Source organism: Xyrauchen texanus, chromosome 7 (assembly GCF_025860055.1).
Source record: "Xyrauchen texanus isolate HMW12.3.18 chromosome 7, RBS_HiC_50CHRs, whole genome shotgun sequence".
NCBI lineage: Eukaryota > Metazoa > Chordata > Actinopteri > Cypriniformes > Catostomidae > Xyrauchen > Xyrauchen texanus.
Window position 1 is genome coordinate 18883710 of NC_068282.1, and position 23548 is coordinate 18907257.

The following is a 23548-nucleotide window of genomic DNA, read 5'->3' on the forward strand; positions in this document are numbered from 1 at the left end:
GTGGCTTGCAGAGACTTGAACATCTGCTGACTCCAAAGGAGGTGGCGGGTGAGTTGTGACATACGATGTGAGTGTACGCAGCCCTGGCGGTTTATGTATGCCACGGTCGCTGTTCTGTTCATCCGGAACAACATGTGCTTTCCCTGAATCAATGATTAAAGCCTCTGCAGGGTCAGCGATTCTTTCAGCAACTCTAGGCAGTTGATATGCCATTGCAGGAGGGGCCCTGTCCAGTGTCTCGAGACCTGCTCTAAGGGAACCCCTGCCTGTAGAAATGCCAGATCTGACCAATGGCTGAAAGTATGGCGGCAACGTGGTGTGATAGTCACATGCTGGGTGCTGTGGCGTCATACGCACCTCTAAACTCGAGTCTGTAGCCAGTGCTGGAACGGTCTCATATGCATCAACCCAAGGGGTAGTACCAATGCTGAGCATGCCATATGCCCCAGGAGCCTCTGAAATAGTTTCAATGGCACTGCTACCTTCCGCCTGAAGTTTTTCAGGCACTCCAGCACTGACGTGCACACTCGTTCTTAAGGCGTGCCATCATGGTGACCGAGTTCAACTACATACCGAGATAGATCTCAAGAGTGAGCTAGGATCAGATAGTCATCGAGATAATTGAGGATGTGAATACCTTTCTCCCTTAGTGGGGCCGGGGCAGCCTTTGCGACTTTGGAAAAAGATGCAAGGAGACAGAGACCGACTTAAAGGGAGGACCTTGTACTGGTATGCTCATCCCTCAAAGGAAAACCGAAGAAAGGGTCTGTGTCGAGGAAGGATATATACATGAAAGTACGTGTCCTTCAGGTCGATGGCCGCGAACCGATCCTGATGATATACTGATGCCAGGATGAGCTTCTGCATCAACATCTTGAATGAAAGCCTGTGTAAGGCCTTGTTCAAAGCACTCAGATCCAGAATTGGGTGTAACTGGATCACATAGCCAAGACTGATCGTCGCGATGGGCTGGAAAGCAGTAACGAGGCTTCTAGCCTCTGCACTTATGGCACCAGGAGGACAGTTGGTTTTATCAGGACCGGGGTGGGTGGTTCACGGCGAGGCAGAGCAGATGCCCCACCAGGAATATCGTCCGGGAGAGGCATGCTGCCACGCGAACCCGCAACAGTGGCTGGTGGCTGGGACGAGCAAGGGGCCCTAAGAACCGCCGCACTTACCTGTTTGCTAGCTTACTTTTGACAGAGAACAAGGGAATGCAAAATACTTGCGTCCCACTCATTGACTGGAAAGAGATTCAGTGCCTGGCCGTTGTGAGGGCCGGAAGGGCTGAGCATTGAAGAATGAACCAGGGAATGAGGAAACTGCTCTTTTATTGACAAATTGGGTGCTGGGGCCCAGAAGGCACCCGGCGATGTTGCGAGGGTACTCCCTTCGTGCTGGCCCAGGGGCGGGAGTGGGGCTCATGTGCTCACCTGGGTCAGGCCAGTCAAAGTCAGTCGCCTCATCCCTGGGTCTCTTCAAAGCACGTCTGGGGTTCTTGGCGGCCGTCTGACGGGCAGAGGCCGGAATGCAGGCTCTGATGGTGGGGGAGCAGGGGCAATGCCGCAGCAGGACGGCCCTGGTGAGAGGCAGATGAGGCGCAGGATTTTGGAGGCCTGTATGTAGCCGAGTTGCGCCACGGCAGGATGTGTTTGATGGCCTTTGTCTGCTTCTTCACCGGCGAGAACTGATGTGGGAAGTCCTAGACAGTGTCACCAAAGAGCCCCACTTGGGAGATGGGCGCATTGAGAAAGTGGACCTTCTCGGCGTCACGCATCTCCACAAGGTTGAGCCACAGGTGCCGCTCTTGGACCACCAAGGTGTACATCGTCCGGCCCAGGGCGCGTGGACCTGTAGGATAGCCATGGCATGCAGGGCAGAGGCAGCATGACCCCGAGGCATTGTAAGCCTTTGCCATTATTGACTTACAAGCCTTAGAAGGTAGCCTTGGTTGGTTCCTCCTTTTTTTTTATTAGGAGGAGTTCAGAAATCAATATTTGGTGGAATAACCCTGATTTCAAATCACAGTTTTCATGCGTCTTGGCATGCTCTCTACCAGTCTTTCACATTGCTGTTGGGTGACATTATGCCACTCCTGGTGCAAAAATGTAATCAGCTCGGCTTTGTTTACTGGCTTGTGGCCATCCATCTTCCTCTTGATCACTTTCCAGAGGTTTTCAATGGGGATCATGTCTGGAGAATGGGCTGGCAATGACAGGGTCATGATCTGGTGCTCCTCCATCCACACCTTGATTGACCAGGCTGTGTGTCATGGAGCATTGTCCTGCTGGAAAAAACAATCCTCACAGTTGGGGAACTATGATGAGGAGGGAGTGACCAGGCTGTAATGATGGACGCCCAGTGCGGAATCAGTCCAATCTGCGGGAGAGGGATAAAGAGGAGCTAGGCACGCTAATTAGAGTGAGAGAGAGATGCATATGGCCACGCTGTCTGTGTGTTTATGTTTGTTTAAGTTCAGTTATGTCTTTAAAGTTATGCTGACTGTTCTGCCGTTTCCCGCCTCCTCCTTGCCCATCTTTACCCGTTACATTGGTGGTGAAATTCTGGAAGGAGGAGGGATGCGCTGACTTGGAGTCCTCGCCGCTGCCGTCCAACGGGAGAAGCCACGGCCGTCCACCAGGGGACGGAGGAGTCACTGCCATCCACCAGGAAGGGGAGGAGCCGTTCCATCCATCAGGGGTTAGAGAACTCGCTGCCATCCGACAGGGGATGGCAGAGGAGTGGATGAGGACCAGGCGACAGTGTGTCTGGGGACCCTCGAGTGAGTTTTTCTCTCTCTCTCTCCTCTCTCTCTTTTTGTCTCTACCCCTCGCTCATTCCCTCTCCCCTCCCTCGTCTCTCCCAGGGCTCCAGAGAGGCGGGGAAGACCTGCTGGCATAAAGACGGCCATGCTGTCTGTGTGTTTGTTTGTTTAATTTCAGTTTTGTTATTAAAGTTATGTTGACTGTTCTGCCGGTTCCCGCCTCCTCCTTGCCCATTCTTTACCCCTTACAGGAATATTGTCAGAGCAGAACGAAGCAAGTTTTCTTCAAGGTCTCCTTCTAATCATTAGATGACCAGGTGGAGAATTGGTGACAGAGGTGGGTAGAGTAGCCAAAAACTGTACTCAAGTAAAAGTACAATTACTACAAAAACATGATTACTCAAGTAGAAGTAAAAGTACTAACAAATAATAACTTGAGTAAGAGGAAGAAAGTATCCAATTAAAAGAGTACTTTTAAGTAGTGAGTAACTCGTTACTTTCACAAATGACATAATAGACGTTTAATACCCGATATTCCATTACATAATTCACATTGATCATGTACTACATAATTATTATTATTATTATTATTAATGGAAATTCTGTCATCATTCACCATCATGTTGTTCCAAACCCGTATGACTTTCTTTCTTCCATCCAACACATAAAGGAGATACTAGACAGAATGTTTGCCTGAGTCACTATTTACTTTCAACGATTATTTTTTTTTTATGTATATTTATTTTGAAAGTGAATGATGTCCGAGACTGTCAGTCCCTAATATTCTATCTAACATATTTTGTGTTCCACGTAATACAAAGCATCACACTGGTTTGGAACAATATGAGGGTAGAGAAATGATGATGGAATATTAAATTATATCTGAGGTATAACTTTAAAGAAATAGTTTACTCAAAATGAAAATTCTCTTATTATTTACTCACCCTCATGCCATCCAGTATATGACTTCCTTTCTTCTGCATAACACAAATTCAGATTTTTAAAAGAATATTTTAGCTCAATAGGCCAAAAAGCACTTAAAGGCAGTATAAAAGTAATCCATTAGACTCCAGTGGTTTAATCTATGTCTTCAGAAGAGATATGATAGGTGTGGGTGAGAAACAGATCAATATTTGTCATTTTTTGCTAGACAGCAGGGGGCGATATGCAGAGAAGAATGTGAATCACTAAAAACACAAGAAGAATGTGAAAGTGATCTGTTTCTCTATTTCTCATCCACACCTATCACATCGCTTCTGAAGGTACTGATTTAACCACTAGAGTCTTATGGATTACTTTTATACTGACTTACCTTTGTTTAGCTTTAAAATGTTGCCACCCATTCACTTGCATTGTATGGACTTACAGAGACGAGAAATTCTTCTAAAAATCCGAATTTAAGTTCAGCAGAAGAAAGAAAGTCAGACACATCTGGGGTGTTAAGAGGGTGAGTAAATAATGAGAATTGTAATTCTTGGTTGTACTAACCCTTTAAGGGCTCTTGTCAGATCAGATCTGGATGAATTTGTCAATAAGAAGAAAGATTTGGAAACATTTCTAGTAATTATTATAGTGAAAATGTCCCACAAGTACATTATTTATAATGCTGAAATATAATGCCTTCTTTCGCTATTTCATAGCTTTTAAAGTCAAGTGTAGATTCTTATTTCAGTGCAGTTTTCAGTGTCCTAAGTATTTAGATAATCAGTTCTGTACAGCAGTACCACCGCTCTCTAAATACTGAATATACAACCTACATGGGGCACAACCCTGATCTTGGAACACTCGCTGTGTCTGAAACCACCCCCTATCCACTATATAGTGCACTATTTTGAGTTTTCGCTATTTTGTAGGTGTGTCTGAATTCTGAGTGAGCCACTCATTCCCTACTTTTGTTCACTCATTCTTACCCACAATGCACTCTAATTTCAAGTACACTCGATGACAGTTAATTTCCCACAATCCATCACGGGGAAGACGTACGAGCTAAGAGTTTACTGCTTCCTTCACTTCTGCAATGTTTTATTTAATTCTGGATGTAGTAAATTACTTTTTGACAAATCATTACTGAGTTAAAATAACATAGCAACATATAGAGAGACAAAACATACAGATACATTTTTAAATGTACTCTTTATTTTATTAAATGTGTTTACTTATATATAAAACATGGCAAACAGAATGAAGATTTATTATTTAATAAGAATAACAAGTAAGGCCCAAGTATTTTAAGCACCAGCCCCAGAGCTCAGACACTCTCGTCCGAATTCACTCGTTTCATTCACTTACTGGCGAGATATAGTGCACTAACTGCAATTCACTATATAGGAAATAGTGAATGATTGCGGACACAGCCACGATTGCCTCGCGCCCGCACTTCTCACATGCGCGTGCCCCATGCACCTATTTGTGCACACGCAGAAATGCTGTCTGTTCGCGCTCCAGTTGTCGATCACACGAATGGCAGTGATTTGCACTCAACTTTGATGTTTACATGGATTTATACAGTTAAAACGCCTGAAGTAGGTGTGATAGTTTCCAGTACCCCCTCAAAGGCACTCAGTAAATGCATAAATACTGTTTGTGACATGCGGGACAAAGCACACTGATATATTGCTGCACTTATTTAAAAATTTGCACTTAAATCCTGATGTCATAAGAGCCCAGTTACATTATCACCCTGAAAATGACCATTTCATTACACAGAAAAGCCCATGTTAGAATTAGAGCGAAAACTTACCTCAGTGTGCTGCCTGAAGTTGGAGCTGTGACTTTAATCTCGAAATATCAGCTTGTTTTGGTGTTAAATGAAGGCAATGCATGACGAAACTATTCTTTTTTTTCACTGTGTGGAGCAAAGAAAGTGTTTCACTTTCAAGAGCTTGATGTTGCTGCACTGATGACTTGAGTGACAGTCTGTGAGAATGTCTCATCGTGCGTAGCTGTGAACTTCCACTCTCATAAAAGTCCCATTCTTTAATCTCTCAATAAATTACACATTAATTCAAATTTAACCCAGTAATGTAACGACAGTAACGCCACACATTGTAAAAAAGTGAAAGTTTAAAAAAATCATTTGAAATTTACTTGAGTGAGAGTAAAAGTACCCACTTTTAAAAGTAAAAAAGTACTCTAAAAGTTTTTTTTTTTTTTCAAAACTTACTCAAGTAAATGTAATGGAGTAAATGTAACTTGTTACTACCCACCTCTGATTGGTGATGATCTGGGGGTGGTTCAGCATGGCTGGAATTGTGCAGATTTGTCTTTGTGAAGGATGCATGAATCAAACCACGTACAAGGTTATCTTGGAAGAAAATGTGCTTCCTTTTGCACTGAATGTGATCAAGAGGAAGATGAATGGTGACAATCCATCAAACAAAGCCAAATTTGTGAAATTTTGAACAAGGAGTGGCATAAAATCACCCAACAGCAATGTGAAAGACTGGTAAAGAGCATGCCAAGACACATGACAGCTGTGATTGAAAATCAGGGTTATTCAACCAAAGATTGATTTCTGAACACTTCCTATGTAAAAACATTAGTATTGTGTTGTTTAAAAATAAATATGAAATTGTTTTCGTTGCATATTTTAGGTCGGAAAACACGTTATTATGTTGTTATTTTGACCAGTTGAAATTTTCTGCAAATTAATTCTCTAAATTACAATATTTTTATTTGGAATTTGGGAGAAATGTTGTCAGTACTGTATAGAATAAAAAAATATTTTACCCAAACACATACCCATAAATAGTAAATCTAGAGATACTGATAAATTTGCAGTGGTCTCTTAATTTTTTCCCAGAGTTGTATGTGTAGATCAAGAGATATTGAAGGAATTGGTAATTTACTCACCCTCATGTCATTCCAAACCTGTATAACTTTCTTTCCTCCATTAAACACAAAAGAAACAATTTTGAAGAATGTTCTGGACACTATTTGCCATACAATTTCAATTAATGAAAACTTGTGATTTCAAACCTAAAAAAAATTAAAATTGTGATTATTAAAGTGGTCCATATGACTTGTGTGGTATATTTAATGTCTTCTGAAGGCATAGCTTTGTGATGAACAGATAAAAATGTAAGTTGATGGGACATTTTGGATATCAGTTTCTTGGGTTGATAATATGTGAGACGTGTACAGATATCAAAATGTAAAATGTGATAAACGGGATAAAACTTAAAGCTTCTCACTCTCTATAAAAAGTCAAATATTGTTTTTGTGACATCCTTAGATTGCATTATCTTAATGCAAATGTAGATTCCCTTTTAATATATTGCACAACCAAAATTTAAAGAAGCCGAGATATTTTTACTTAAACAATCTTATCCTTTTTCAGTGGATTTTCTTGCTGATAACAAAAAGTGTAAGCAGGCAACAGACCCATAGAGATTAAAAGTAGCAATATTATTTTCGGGGAATAGCTTTTACTCCTACAAGCAATGCTTTGTTGCATTGCTAAATTCATATAATCCTCAATGACAGAGAGAAGATGAATTACCAGAAGTGATTCTTCTTCTTACAGTGGTGTGTAACACTGTCATCTAGGTAATGAAAGTGCACTGTCTCGTCCTCCTTCAATTTTCCACGTTCGTCTTGATTGAATTTGAAAGAATTTTAATGAGTTCTTTGTTGGAAATAGCTCTTTTTTTTATTTGGGAGATTTCACTATGTAGAATATTTGCAAGGATATTGGGAAAATGCCATGTCATAACATTCAAAGACGGGGTCCAAATATACCACCTGGTTTAGTGTGTCACTGCCACGGGACAGTTTCCAGAGACATTGATGTGCACATGTACTATTGCAATTCTCTGGCTCAGTCTTAATAATGGAAGTGGGAAAATAATTTTGAAATTGCCAGTAAAAGCTGCCCTTTTTTAAAGTTTTCTCTTCTTTAGCCTCTTCCTTCTATATTATATTTGAATCAGCTACTTCTCTTAAAGATAGAGCCAAAGGCTTATGCCGTAAGCCTAGTGTACTTTTTGTTCTGGAAAAAAGAAAAAAACTGAGAAATAAAAAAGCTATTGTACAGAATGTAGCTGATCAGAATGCACAACATGCAGAATCTGGATTTAGTTTTGGTGCTGTTGTGAAGAGTGATTATTATAACTACGGCCATAATGAGCATTTCATGTAGCACAACTGAAGCCCCATAGAGAGAGAGCTTCCTGGAGAAGTCATTAAACTGGTCTCACTCTCTGTTAGGGTTACAGCCTCAAAGCCTTACCAGGGTTTACGATAAGACAAGCCAAGCTTATCGTGCTCAGTGGTGATAGGTAAAGGAGAGTAACAGGGAGGATTGTACTGTCTTTACCTTCCTGTTATGGGGCACCTTTGAACTTCTGAAGGCTGGCTCATCACAGCTCCCGAAGAACTGTCTGTCCAGTTGAAGAGATGGCTTATCATGGTGCCATGTGTAATTGAGATTGATCCTCTAAATTCAAGCTAGCAGTCCTCAACCCAATTGCTGGTATGGCACATGCCAAATGTTTTGACCATGTTTTCAGCAGCTGAGGGCATAGTTTATGAAATGACCGAAAATTATATTCTGACATAAATCCAACAACAGCTTTGGTCATACTTTATTTTTGTGTTTTCTATGACATAATTTCACATAATTCACTTTTACCCATTATGGATTACAAAACAGCAGCTGTAATTAAGGGCATTTGGTGGGAATGAATCAATCAAACATCTGGGTCGGGAGGCCTCTGTCATTACTCATGATTTAATATGATAGATCCCCTTTCAGAAGGCCACCCCAACTCCATTCATCACCTGTGCATGAGGTTATGAGGTTACTCACTATTTCTCAGCTGACTTAAAATAAGCTCTTATGGAAGAATAGTGATTGGACAGGGTTTTGAGATTAATTGAGTGTGCATGAGATTAGGCTAGTGCCATTGTGGAGGGATACATCTATTTTAGTTTTTGCATAACTGCAAAAGGCAGGGCTTAAAAATTATAAAATGGGGAAGAAAATAAATATATATAGAGAAAGATGATGACAGAGAGACAAAAATGCTTGGAAACTTAATTGCCTGAAACTGTGTGAGTTAAATTTGTTATTTTTGAGTGCATTTTTGTTTGCCGCTGGTGAGACAAAGCAAAGAGCATTAGTCTTGACCTGTCTCTCAAAAAGCAAAATAGTTTCTGTCAGGGCTAATTAAAATCAAGCTTTTAATGGCTTCATCAGCTACACAGTTTTGCAATAAATGGCTTTTAGTATTTTGCTCTAAGGCAGATCCGTTGGTCTACTTGACTGTATTTGCATCAATTATCTTGATTTTCAGTTCTAGTTTTTTGCCCAAATCAAATTTTTCAAACAACAAATTATGTCTACGTTAACACTCAGAGCTCATAGCTGTTAGATACCTTCACATAAAAGTCTCACTCCTTTTTTTTGTGAGCAGTTTGGAATCTATCAATCAGCTCAAACAAAACTGGGCAAATAACTAATTTAGCATGCAAACTATACAATTCACAGAATATACTATATCCAGAGGTTCTGCATAAGCAATGTAGCCACTCCTCCTTATTTTTAATGTAACTGCTTGTTTAACCTTGTTTTGATGTGTCCTTTCTTTTTGTCCATTACAAGGCATTTTCATTATTTTCTCATAATGACTTGTAACAAATATGACTCCATTGTTTTCATTTGTTGCTTTTTAGTTAGGAAGAAAATTATAAATCAACTATTCAAGTACTATTCAAGATGACTGTCAAATGTAAGGAACAAATTTATTTTACAAAAAAAAATGTATGCAGTGTGGATGGTTGTGTGTAATCAACTCCTACAAACATAATTTCTTATTATCTAGAAGTATCCAACTCATTGGTTGTCTTTCTTTAGTATTTGGGGTAGTAAAATTAACATCTGATCACATCAGCTGGTACTGTAGAGGAAACCTACAGTAAGGGAGGCAAAAATACCAAAAATGCATGAGTCACCAAAGCCTGGGGCATTCTTTGTCTTTTGTCTGGAAGGATTTCAGAGCTTTGCAATAGTATTTTTGCATTTACTGTAACTTTCCTTTCACCTCCCCACTTTTATGAAAGAAATTGGTTGTCACCATAGGGCAGGCTTCTATGAGTCTTTCTGTCAGGGCAGATTTTTGTCATGAAGTGTTTATTGAGCCTAGCACCTGTCAGCTCCACATTCATTGACAGCACCCTAGCAAAGTATTCACCCCCGAAATGAAACATGCTCTCAGAACATGAGGCTAGAGATGCAGCTTGGCAGGAGTGGTAGTTGCCCTGCAGGCCTCCTTTCCATAGCCGTAAAGATATATTAATGAATATAGATCATTAGGGACAAGCATGTTTACTGTCTCTGTTTCCCTCATGCAGGGAATTTGCTCGTTGGAAAGTGAATAACTTGGCTGTCGAGCGACGGGATTTCCTGAATTCCCCCTTGCCACTCACCCCAGAGTTTATACGGAACATTCGACTCCTGGGACGCAGGCCCACTGCCCAGCTTATTACAGACAACCTGATCAAGAAATATGGGACCCATTTTCTACTATCAGCTACACTAGGAGGTACAAATATATACTTTTGTGACACATTCTCATTGTGACATTGCAAAAAACATAGTGATATTTGATAGAAAAAAAGTCACTAAGATAGATAGTTCCAGCTGATAGTGTTGTTTATTTGCACACGCTGTCTGCTTGTTTTAGCACCTGATTCACCTAGAAATTATGCAAATCAGTTAATAGTGTAGACATATGGATATATGCCTGGTTAGGCTCTCCTCCATGATTTGATCATAATTTAATATATTACTGCTGCTATGATCAATGTGCACAAAAATGTAAATGAACACATCTTTTTTAGTAAAATTCAGTTTATAGCGCACCTTTAATTATGCCAGTCCCAATTTATTTCTGTGCATTAAGCGTCTGGTTCAACGGGATTGTGGTTGTTAAAAAGCAGATTTTGTGTTGAAATATCATGCACTAAAGTGATGCAACTGTTTAGTGAATAATACTCAGAGTAAGCCCCAATATGCCCAGTGTAAACAAGCCTGAAAAGCTACTGTTAGTTTTCTTTTGCATAATAAGCTCATGCATATTTACACCTCAATTTGTACTCTATCAAGCCAAGGAAAACAACTTGTGACATTGTTTGCCTCATCCTGCTATATAATGCATTACTTCTGCTGTCTGGCTGGAGGGAGGTGCATACAGATGCCATATGTTTGACACAAACTGGATTATTTTTGTAACAAAGGCAAGAATCATGTCCAGAATTATGTCCAGTTTACACATGTATCTAGTTTTCTCAGTTCTCAAACCCACAGGCTGAGTATACAAGTTGCTTCACGTACTGCAACAGTATTGGCAGAACACTGATGTGGCCTTCACTGCTCTGGAAAGCAACAAATATAGTGTAAGGTGAGGGCATGAAAATGGAGATGCAAGTTCTGGCTTTGAGACAGAGATCTGCCTGGAATACAAACTAATTGCTAGAGAGAGGGACAGAATATATGGACATGAATCTAAATAATTTGATAATGCATAGTTTGAATGACAGAGGTACCATTAACTGCAGACAGAAGTCACTGAACAAGAGTGTATGGAAAAGAAACATGGCAACAACACGTGTTGAATGCAATTATCACATCTTGCAATTCAGGTGAACAGAATAGATCAGAATAGTGGGTCTCATTCACTAATATTTGTGCACAAATTGTGTACAAAATGTTTTCTCGCAAACCTTCCGCTAGATTCACAACAGGTGCAGATACACTTGTTCTAACACTTGTTCTAATGTTGATGAATCTGGATTAGTCTAAATGAGGGAACACATCATCACAATTCTTAAAAACCTTTATAGTAATTAATATTGTCCCCTCTATGTCTTGTAGGCGAGGAGGCTCTCACTATATTTGTGGACAAGAGGAAGTTGAGTAAGAAAACAGAGGCGAATGACTTCACCAGTAATAGCACGGCTGTGACTCTGGAGGCCCTCCACCAGCTAGCTGCCTCCTATTTCATTGACAGAGAGAGCACTTTGCGCAAACTGCACCACATCCAGATTGCCTCCAGTGCTATCAAGGTATAATCATTAGTCAAGTCAGAGCCAATGGTTTCTCAACTGCTCATAATAATATCCAAGTGCATGTTTATATATATATACAATATATATATATATATATATATATATATACACTCACCTAAAGGATTATTAGGAACACCTGTTCAATTTCTCATTAATGCAATTATCTAATCAACCAATCACATGGCAGTTGCTTCAATGCATTTAGGGGTGTGGTCCTGGTGTGGTCCTGGTCAAGACAATCTCCTGAACTCCAAACTGAATGTCAGAATGGGAAAGAAAGGTGATTTAAGCAATTTTGAGCGTGGCATGGTTGTTGGTGCCAGACGGGCCGGTCTGAGTATTTCACAATCTGCTCAGTTACTGGGATTTTCACGCACATCCATTTCTAGGGTTTACAAAGAATGGTGTGAAAAGGGAAAAACATCCAGTATGCGGCAGTCCTGTGGGCGAAAATGCCTTGTTGATGCTAGAGGTCAGAGGAGAATGGGCCGACTGATAGAGCCAAGCTGATAGAAGAGCAACTTTGCCTGAAATAACCTCTCGTTACAACCAAGGTATGCAGCAAAGCATTTGTGAAGCCACAACACGCACAACCTTGAGGCGGATGGGCTACAACAGCAGAAGACCCCACCGGGTACCACTCATCTCCACTCCAAATAGGAAAAAGAGGCTACAATTTGCAAGAGCTCACCAAAATTGGACAGTTGAAAACTGGAAAAATGTTGCCTGGTCTGATGAGTCTCGATTTCTGTTGAGACATTCAGATGGTAGAGTCAGAATTTGGCATAAACAGAATGAGAACATGGATCCATCATGCCTTGTTACCACTGTGCAGGCTGGTGGTGGTGCTGTAATGGTGTGGGGGATGTTTTCTTGGCACACTTTAGGCCCCTTAGTGCCAAATGGGCATCGTTTAAATGCCACGGCCTACCTGAGCATTGTTTTTGACCATGTCCATCCCTTTATGGCCACCATGTACCCATCCTCTGATGGCTACTTCCAGCAGGATAATGCACCATGTCACAAAGCTCGAATCATTTCAAATTGGTTTCTTGAACATGACAATGAGTTCACTGTACTAAAATGGCCCCCACAGTCACCAGATCTCAACCCAATAGAGCATCTTTGGGATGTGGTGGAACGGAGCTTCGTGCCCTGGATGTGCATCCCACAAATCTCCATCAACTGCAAGATGCTATCCTATCAATATGGGCCAACATTTCTAAAGAATGCTTTCAGCACCTTGTTGAATCAATGCCACGTAGAATTAAGGCAGTTCTGAAGGCGAAAGGGGGTCAAACACAGTATTAGTATAGTGTTCCTAATAATCCTTTAGGTGAGCGTATGTATGTATGTATGTATGTATGTATATATATATATATATATATGTATATATGTATGTATGTATGTATGTATGTATGTATGTATGTGTATGTATGTATATATATATATATATATATATATATATATATATGTATATATACAGTGAGGAAAATAAGTATTTGAACACCCTGCTATTTTGCAAGTTCTCCCACTTAGAAATCATGGAGGGGTCTGAAATTGTCATCATAGGTGCATGTCCACTGTGAGAGACATAATCTAAAAAAAAAAATCCAGAAATCACAATGTATGATTTTTTAACTATTTATTTGTATGATACAGCTGCAAATAAGTATTTGAACACCTGAGAAAATCAATGTTAATATTTGGTACAGTAGCCTTTGTTTGCAATTACAGAGGTCAAACGTTTCCTGTAGTTTTTCACCAGGTTTGCATACACTGCAGGAGGGAGTTTGGCCCACTCCTCCACACAGATCTTCTCTAGATCAGTCAGGTTTCTGGGCTGTCGCTGAGAAACACGGAGTTTGAGCTCCCTCCAAAGATTCTCTATTGGGTTTAGGTCTGGAGACTGGCTAGGCCACGCCAGAACCTTGATATGCTTCTTACAGAGCCACTCCTTGGTTATCCTGGCTGTGTGCTTCGGGTCATTGTCATGTTGGAAGACCAAGCCTCGACCCATCTTCAATGCTGTAACTGAGGGAAGGAGGTTGTTCCCCAAAATCTCGCAATACATGGCCCCGGTCATCCTCTCCTTAATACAGTGCAGTCGCCCTGTCCCATGTGCAGAAAAACACCCCTAAAGCATGATGCTACCACCCCCATGCTTCACAGTAGGGATGGTGTTCTTGGGATGGTACTCATCATTCTTCTTCCTCCAAACACGGTTAGTGGAATTATGACCAAATAGTTCTATTTTGGTCTCATCTGACCACATGACTTTCTCCCATGACTCCTCTGGATCATCCAAATGGTCATTGGCAAACTTAAGACGGGCCTTGACATGTGCTGGTTTAAGCAGGGGAACCTTCCGTGCCATGCATGATTTCAAACCATGACGTCTTAGTGTATTACCAACAGTAACCTTGGAAACGGTGGTCACAGCTCTTTTCAGGTCATTGACCAGCTCCTCCCGTGTAGTTCTGGGCTGATTTCTCACCTTTCTTAGGATCATTGAGACCCCACGAGGTGAGATCTTGCATGGGGCCCCAGTCCGAGGGAGATTGACAGTCATGTTTAGCTTCTTCCATTTTCTAATGATTGCTCCAACAGTGGACCTTTTTTCACCAAGCTGCTTGGCAATTTCCCCGTAGCCCTTTCCAGCCTTGTGGAGGTGTACAATTTTGTCTCTAGTGTCTTTGGACAGCTCTTTGGTCTTGGCCATGTTAGTAGTTGGATTCTTACTGATTGTATGGGGTGGACAGGTGTCTTTATGCAGCTAACGACCTCAAACAGGTGCATCTAATTTAGGATAATAAATGGAGTGGAGGTGGACATTTTAAAGGCAGACTAACAGGTCTTTGAGGGTCAGAATTCTAGCTGATAGACAGGTGTTCAAATACTTATTTGCAGCTGTATCATACAAATAAATAGTTAAAAAATTATACATTGTGATTTCTGGATTTTTTTTTAGATTATGTCTCTCACAGTGGACATGAACCTACGATGACAATTTCAGACCCCTCCATGATTTCCAAGTGGGAGAACTTGCAAAATAGCAGGGTGTTCAAATACTTATTTTCCTCACTGTATATATATATATATATATTCAGTGCGGAAACTAGTATATATATCAGTGAGGAAAATAAGTATTTGAACACCCTGCTATTTTGCAAGTTCCATGAAATCATGAGTATATATATATATATATCTATCTGTCACCCTGATCTTGCTCTGAAAAGTGTCATGTGCTATGAGTGGGTATCAAGAGAGTTTGCCAATTTATGACAGGTAATGCATTGGGAGAAAGCCGTTTTCTGTAAACTAGTTCTGATTGTACATGTTGTTTAAGAATAATATTTATGGATAACCTATAAATAATTGCCATTTCAAATATTAAGTTATTATTGGAGCTCAATTTGAGAAAGTAACAATACAAAAACATACTTTATCTCATAGGGCAGTATATTATTCTCTCATTTATATTGGCCAAATATAATTTTTAAGGCACATAGATGCTATTTACATTAAGTGCAAATAGCGATATATTCTATTTACACCAAGTGCAAATAACAACAGATGTTATTTACACTAAGTGTAAAAACATTTCTTTGCACTAAGTGCAAATACTTGCAGATACTATTACAACCCTGTTTAAATACTACCATAAAGTAAAGGGGCATCACTGTAGTGTTTTTATTGTGTTTAATTAGAGTCCCACAGGCAACAACCACTGCCCATAAAGCTAGCCATAACCTTCATTTACAAAATATAATCATGGTTTTACCTCAGTAACCATATATCACTGTGGTATTTTGTAGTGAAATCATAGTAACCGCAAAATTAAACATGTTTACTATATTAAAAAACATATTACTGTAGTAACACCATGGGTAACTAAATCAAAACTATGGTTTCCAACAAAAAATTATGGTTACTACAATATTACTACAGTAAAACTGTTTACATTTTCTGGATCAAACCCTTCTCTCAATATACCCGCCCACCACTGTGACCAAATCACTGTAAGGAATCACTTAGTTTATTATTATAATAAGTAAAATAGGAAGTATTGTCATAGTAAAAAGTGGGACAAAAGGTGAGATTCGTCATTGCCAGCATGACAAAGCATTTTCACCCGTCGTAACACCCTGCAGATTTAACAAGTTAATTCAGTTAAATTAATTATATTACAAAATAATGCATCAAAAAAGTAATGAAAATTAGAGTGAAGCTCCCTGTAATAAAGAATTTTCCTACCAACAGAGCAATTTAAGCTTCCAGTGCCACCTCCATGGATTTCACCAATCTTAGTCTGGAGGCAACTGCGCAGCTGTACAGACAACATACCGACAGCTGATCAAAAACAACTGGATGGAGCAAAATGCAGGGGTCTTAAGACGTGTTTTTTAAGTTTCAAACTACATTTAACCAAAAAACTGTGTTTATGGCTAGAGACTCTGAAAACTAATTAAATCCATTGCAATCACAGTGATACCCACCAAAAGCGTGCAATTTGCAATTGATGAACTCAAATGCAAAATGGATTGCTCTGGAATGTAGGCTTATGTTCAATGATATGGGAATAAACCAAACAACATATTGACATCTAAAGACACTTTTTGTATTGTCCAATCAATGCTTTACTCATTATGCCACAATAATTATAATATTTATAATGTATTATATTTATAATTATTTTGATTATTATATCCTCCTGAGACCCCCTCGTGACTTCTGTGTGCATTTTCCAAATCGCTGCCAATCATATTTAAATAAAATGTGGAATTATAAAATTTGGAATCTATGTTACCATTGTCCCATGTCTTCCAAACATCATCTGCAACCTGAAACTGAAACATTTGGTCAGATTTTAGGAGTGAATGCACAGCTGCATAGGAAAGATATAGGATGCACCCTTGCTCCCTATTTAGTGAATGACTTAACCTCCAATGTGCTGTCTGTCTGCACTGGTCTCAGAACAGTTTGAAATGCACCTTATTTTCATACTAACTCCATATAAAGCCTCTGAAAGCAAAATGTTTCAGTAATGTTAAAGAATAGCACCTTTTTGTACAGTGTCAAACAAAATTATAACAAAATTTAGATTGAAATGAAGCGAAATGACCACAGATTTTTTACTGTGAAAGGTTTTTTTTTGTCATAAAACCGCTCCAATGCACTCTTCTGAGTACTTCATGTTTATCAGTGTGCCAAAGCACGAAAAAAATAACAAAATATTTAAAGCAGCATATCAAACGAAACTAGAGACGCTACTCTTTACAACCAAACTTTCAAAAACATTGAACAGCTTTCTTACCAGAGGCACTTCTGTTGTTCACAGAAATCGACAACATGGTGTTTGGTCACGTGACGCCGTGCGTCAGAGTTTTAACCCTTAAATGACTCCTTAGACTGTCCTGAACAGTATGCAATTGGTTTAAAATAATTTAAATTATGCATTGCGTATAGCGAATCCAAAATAGAGAGTCCTCACATGAGGCTGCGGGGTCGCACGAGTATATATTATCTTTATTTTGGGACTTTTTTCAGCAAATATTGATAATTGCAATTAATTTTGATTCATTTGATTGATTGATCAGCATAGCATGTAATTAATTTAATTAATTAAAAAAAATGAAATTGACAGCCCTAATTATTTTATTATAATATGGAAACAATGCTTCAGTTTTAAATGTCATATACATATAACCATCTACACTGCCCCATCAACACTGAAACTGAGGAAAAAGTCTTCATGTAGATGTTTGTAGTTACTCTGAACAGAAGATTTTGACAACATGCGTAGTTACTGTGGTTTGTCTTTGTACAGCAGTATATAGTCACTGAAGGCTCAATAATCAGACTATTATATTTATAAAACAAATAAATGAGCAAGCTAACATGACTGTAAGTGTACACAGGCTGATTATCAACCAAACAAAAAACTATTTTTAGTATGAAATAACTTGTGCTTTTTGTCACAGTCAATGCCTTTCATTCTTAAAATGTATTTTTAGTGCTCATGGGTCAACACAAACTAATATTAATTGCCAAAGATATATTTGTGTTTAACATATGTCAATGATCCAGGGCATGTACAAGTTGCAGTTGCTCTTACACTTTGGCTGACAGCCATTAAAATTGCCCATTTAATTGGTCAAACAAAGCTGTTCAAATCCTCCAAGCAGACATTTACTCTGTCACTGCAATGCTTAGTTTGACACATATTCTAGACTAGACTTTTATTATACCTCCCTATTCCATTACATACAACAGTGCTTTTTCTGGGCACACAACTGCTGCAGTTCTTAGACATTTTTATTACAGTTGGGAGGGCAGATCTCAGGTGTCAATTCTGTATTTGTCTGGTGAGAATTGCAAAAGAGTGCTTTGAGTGACGGAAGCAGCCTGCAAGGCAGGACAGTTCAGCTCCAACAGATTCAACAAAAGAATGAATCGCAAAAGCAGCAGGGGCCTCCGACACACGCATCATTTCCACAGGGCATTGACCCATGCCTACATTTCACGCGACAGACAGAGCCGAACATTCCACTGTATAAATTCCAGATTAAAAGGGGATGAAGTAGTCAATGAGGTGTATAGCTCCCCCCACTGGGCACCAAAGAGGGGAAATTTAGCAGTATATTTTCATAGGAAAATCCTATTTGTGTGTTGGTGTGCTGGGACTTGAAGGAGTGAAGCTCTTACAAAGTCAGGCTTTATCCCACATTTGCAGCTCAGCTCAGGTTGTTTGTCTAATGTGTGAAAACTCCAGCCATTCCGCAATCAGCGGGGTTCATTTTGCTCGTGATTCGACAATTTCTTCCTTCCTACTGCCTTCTGAAATACAGACCATGTCAGAACTGGAACAGCAGGCGGACAACCCCAACTATTTGGTAGTTTGCCTTGTCAAAGGCTTAACTGTTGTTTTCTGTTAAGGGGCATTTACACTGACAGCGATTTACAGCAAGAAAGCAACCTGAGGTCATATATTTTCATGAGTTACAATGACAGTAGGCAATGTAACAACTTGCTAATATGAAACTAATATGCAGTGACGTGAAGACTACAAATTGAGTGCAGATAGTGACACAATCTGCCTACTCTGCTTGGCCACCTCAAGCAATTAAATTTAGTTTAAAGCAATTGGACTCAATTTATATTAGCTGTCTTTTACTACTCTGTACATTTGATTTGATACAATGTACTTATTGTGCACATATGTGATGTTGCATTGTACTTACATTTAAAGTACCTTAATTTAATTACATTTGAGTTACATTGTTAACCTTACCCCTAATCATAAATCTAACCCTACCACAACCCTTACCCTAAACCCTAATCTAAACCTAATCCTAACAATACACCTAAACATACCCGTACCTCAACCTCAGTAGCAGCAAATGTGAATATTGAGAATTTAGCTGATCAACATATAGATACACAAGTACATGTATTACATGTATTTTAATGTTAGTACATATTAGTTAAATAAACCTTATATAACGTGGGACCAAACAATTTAATCGCTGTGTGAACACCACTTTAGAAGAAAACATTTTCTCCAGGTTGGGAAAATCATCCAAGCTAAATATGGAAATATGGTAGGGATGCTAAGGAAACAACAAAAAGGTCTGAGTCTATTAGAAAACATAATAGAGGTTACCTCATGCCATCTAAACTTAGTGGCTAATGGCCTTTCACAGCATGTTGTTTAAAGTCCAAAATCCAGGAATGTGACTCCTCCAAAATTAGCTGCTCACTATGTAGTTTGAGAATCAACACCAGACTGTTGATGTCTCACATTATGTCAGAACAGCAGAGAATCACGTTGGTCCAGGTGGCCTATAATCTGTCATTACAAGGTATTTGGTGACATTCAAAGAATTAGCTTTGAATAACAGCTGTTTTATGTAAAGGAAATCTAATATCACACTCCACTTGTTCATCAATCAGATCTCCTTTACCATATGGCACATCATATGGTGCATTAAATAATAATAGATGCAGTATAATCATCTGATTCTACCAGCTATGGCCATTCTCAGATTAATTACTGCTGAGCGAAGCTTGCTGTTTTATTGCAATTGAAGCTTTTTCCATATGTTCAAGGCATAGTATGAATGGTAACCCTGTGCAACAAAATTTAAAGGAATAGTCCACCCCAAAATGATAATTCTCTCATCATTTACTCAACCTTATGTCATCTTAACTCATATGACTTTCTTTCTTACATGATTACACTTCCTGTGTATTTGAAATAAGTGTAATCGAGTGTCCCTCATTCACGCGCCAATGAGACTGCTGATGTCAAGATTTATAGGGAATAATGAGTTACATCTTTGTTTGCTTCTCACCTAAAACTGATTGTATTGCTTCAGAAGACATGGAAATAGTGCCTGACCGATATATTGGTCAGCCGATATTAGCCTTTTGCCGATATATCGGTATCGGCGTATATGTTTACCAATATGTGCAGATATGACTTTTTTTTCAGAACATATTATGCAGAAAACAATGCTTTAGAATTGGTGTCATAACATAGTTTGTTCAGCAGAGGGCTCGCCGACTCCATTGTTTACAGAGCTGAACTGATGGTGACTCTACAGACAGGGCGGAGTTCAGCTGTGTCTTTGCGGTAAATTGCGAACTAGTTTGTGAAATACATACTGGAATGTTAATAAACAATGACCCCATCATTTTATATAACTAATATAATGTTAACCCTGTCCCTGACAACCATGTCACTCATGTTGATCACATCTGTTTGCCATGTTAGCCAGATATAGTTTGTCAGTGCAGTCAGTAACGTAGAAGATTGAAAGGCAAACATCAGAGCATCTTTTTGCAGCTCAGCAGACAACGTTGCAGTGGTGAATTGTGTCTGTTGAGTGTTGCTTTCATGCTACGTTGTTACCTAGTTACCTAGTTGGTGAGACACAATTTTGGAAAGTGAATAAAGTCCATCTTTTGCTCTCTGTGGCAATGAGCTTATAGCTAACTAGCTAACCACGTAGCTATGTTCATACCTTGTCAGCATGTAAACATATTCACCAAACTGTTTTGTTCAGGATTCGCAGTTTGGGACCCCCTTCAACCTAACAATTCCAGTCGTTGCATTTAAAATATATAATATTTAAAAGTTTGTTTTTCCAGACATTAAAATAGTATATGTAATAAAAGTAGATTTAATAAATAGTATATTTGTCCTGTGGGAATAATTATATATAGGAACTGTTTCTAAAATAATAAGCGGTGATAAATAAATACTAATACAACTGGCTGGAAAAGTAGACAATTATTCATTTTAATATCCTATATATTTTGAATGTGTTGAAACTTGACACCGGGCGACACACCCTAAAAACTGCACCATTAGATCGGTTTCATACTGAAGAGCCGCTTAAAAGTAAAAAGAATTTAAAGAGTGTAAATGCCAAAACCATCATACATGTCGAAAGGACTGAAGCCTGTCAACCAAAACATGAGCTCATTGATGTCATTAAGTGAGTGCTTTTTTTATTCCATCAGTTTCTCCTGGTCTGTGGCTTCCATAAATTTTTAGTTTATATGTAGGGTTGTGTCCTACATAAATGTAGTGGTGCAACGTTCAAATATTTATTAGAGCATACATTTGGACTTTGTGCCAATTTATACCACAACTAGGCTAAGTTGTAACGTATGTATAGCTGGTGCAACCGGACACTGATTTTTATTTAGCTATTTATTTGATTTTTATTATTCTTTATTTAAATGGTCAGCATTTTACTGATACGAAACGGTACTACTGATATTTATTCAGCTTTTTATTTTATTTTAATTTATTCTTTATTTTAATGGTCAGCAATTGACTGATACTAAACATACAGTACTGATGTTTATTAAGCTATTTATTGTATTTTTATTTATTCTTTATTTTCTCAGTGTTCATTTCTAGAATTTGTTGACAATGTATAATGTTAATGTAAAATATTCTTTGATAAAGAATATTTGTTTAAGAAAGCTGTCTTCTGAGTACCTTTGCATAGTCAGATCGGTACACAATCCACAAAAAAAAGGTATGTTTTCATTCCAGCTCAAAAATGAGCTAAATCAGCCACCATATCGGTAATCAGTGAATTTTCCCCCTCTAAAATTGGTATCGGTCTCAAAAATCCCATATCACTCGGGCTCTAATTAAAACACAGAGTCATATGGATTATGCTGGCTTTATGTCCTTTTAGAGGTTTTGAACCCTATTGATTTGCATTGCATGTATATAATCACATCTAAAAATATATTTGTTTGTGTTCCACAGAAGAAAAAAGTCATACAGGTTTGAGGTGGCATAAGGGGGAGAAAATTATAGGTAAATTATTATTTTTGGTGAAATATTCCATTTAAGGTCAAGATGATGTAAAATATCCCACCATATAAACAAACACACATGTGCTGCAAATGTGCTAAAATGTTCCATGTTATTAACGTTAGACTCCTCTGTGGGTTTGTGATGGAGCGGGAGAAGACAAACTTGTCTTTCCTTATCTAACTGTCAGCCTGGAAAAGATATCGTCTGACAGGTCAAAACGAAAGAGATCACGGAATTGATGAAGGCTCATTGGCACATAAGAGCGACAAGTGTGGATCAATTTTGCATGCTTCTCCATGTCATGATGAGTAGAAAAGAGAAGGACAAAAAAATCAAGTGTGATCTCATATTGCAAATGTTGATAATAGAGGGGCTAGCTTGCAGTAAATGTCAATTGAGATGCCTGACTCAATATGGCTACAAAGATCCCTACCATCATTAAGTCTCAAAGTCTCTGCTAAGGTTAGCTAATGTTTTGCATTTTAGAGAGAAATATAGTGCTTTTTTCATTGTGGGTGTGAAATAATCTCTAAACAAGGAAGCTAATCAATTAAATGCATTTTATAATGGAGAGATGAGAAAACATTGTGCAACAGTTTGCTTAATTTCTCCCACAGCTCAGTGTTTTAATACAATGAGAAAAATAGTGGGTGATTATTTTTGAGAGGAGAACTGCATGCATAATTATTACCATGTCTGGGACAAGTGACTCACTCACCAAGCACAGAAAGTCCTTAATGCATCTGTTCCTAGACTGGTTATCCTTTCTTAACAACGGAAACCTAAAGAGAAAATTGGGGATGTTATTGGAGCGTTTCCTTTTGGTCCAACAGCAAAAACAAATAATTAAATACTTAAATAATGCTCTAACCAAGCCACATGATAAGACACTAGGTTTTTTCGCAGGTTTTTAAAAAAAATTAATTACAAGGTATAATTAAAAAATATATATATAAATTAAAAAATGTGTGTGATTTCAAATTAAATTTCACATTTAAATCATGTGAAAAGTGTCTTTGGAGCAATTTATTTACTGGATTCCATGTACAGTACCATGTAAACCTTATGATAAAGTTGACAAATCTCTGGTGTGTATTTTGTTTACCAGGTAACTGAAACACGCACTGGTCCTCTTGGTTGCAGTAACTATGACAACCTTGATTCTGTCAGTTCTGTGCTGGTTCAGAGTCCAGAGAACAAAGTCCACTTGCAAGGTAAAAACTTGTTGTTCAAACCTCATATGCCTAGTTTTTTTTTGTTTATTTTGTTATTTCTTCATTGTGAAACACAAATGTTCCAGGGTAAATACTTTTGCTAAGTTGACATATCCTGCATTTTGACATGCTACTTTTATAGTATGTCATTTT

General features: G+C 38.7%; 1 protein-coding gene across 1 annotated transcript in view; it reads left to right on the top strand.

Moving 5' to 3' along the window:
• Window positions 1-23548, top strand: part of brinp3a.2 (bone morphogenetic protein/retinoic acid inducible neural-specific 3a, tandem duplicate 2) — a 74577-nt gene that overhangs the window by 36279 nt on the left and 14750 nt on the right. Inside the window, exons 3-5 of the mRNA XM_052130020.1 lie at window positions 10118-10308; window positions 11640-11830; window positions 23290-23395. Of these exons, the coding sequence (XP_051985980.1) occupies window positions 10118-10308; window positions 11640-11830; window positions 23290-23395 (488 nt within the window). The remainder of the gene's footprint in view (window positions 1-10117; window positions 10309-11639; window positions 11831-23289; window positions 23396-23548) is intronic.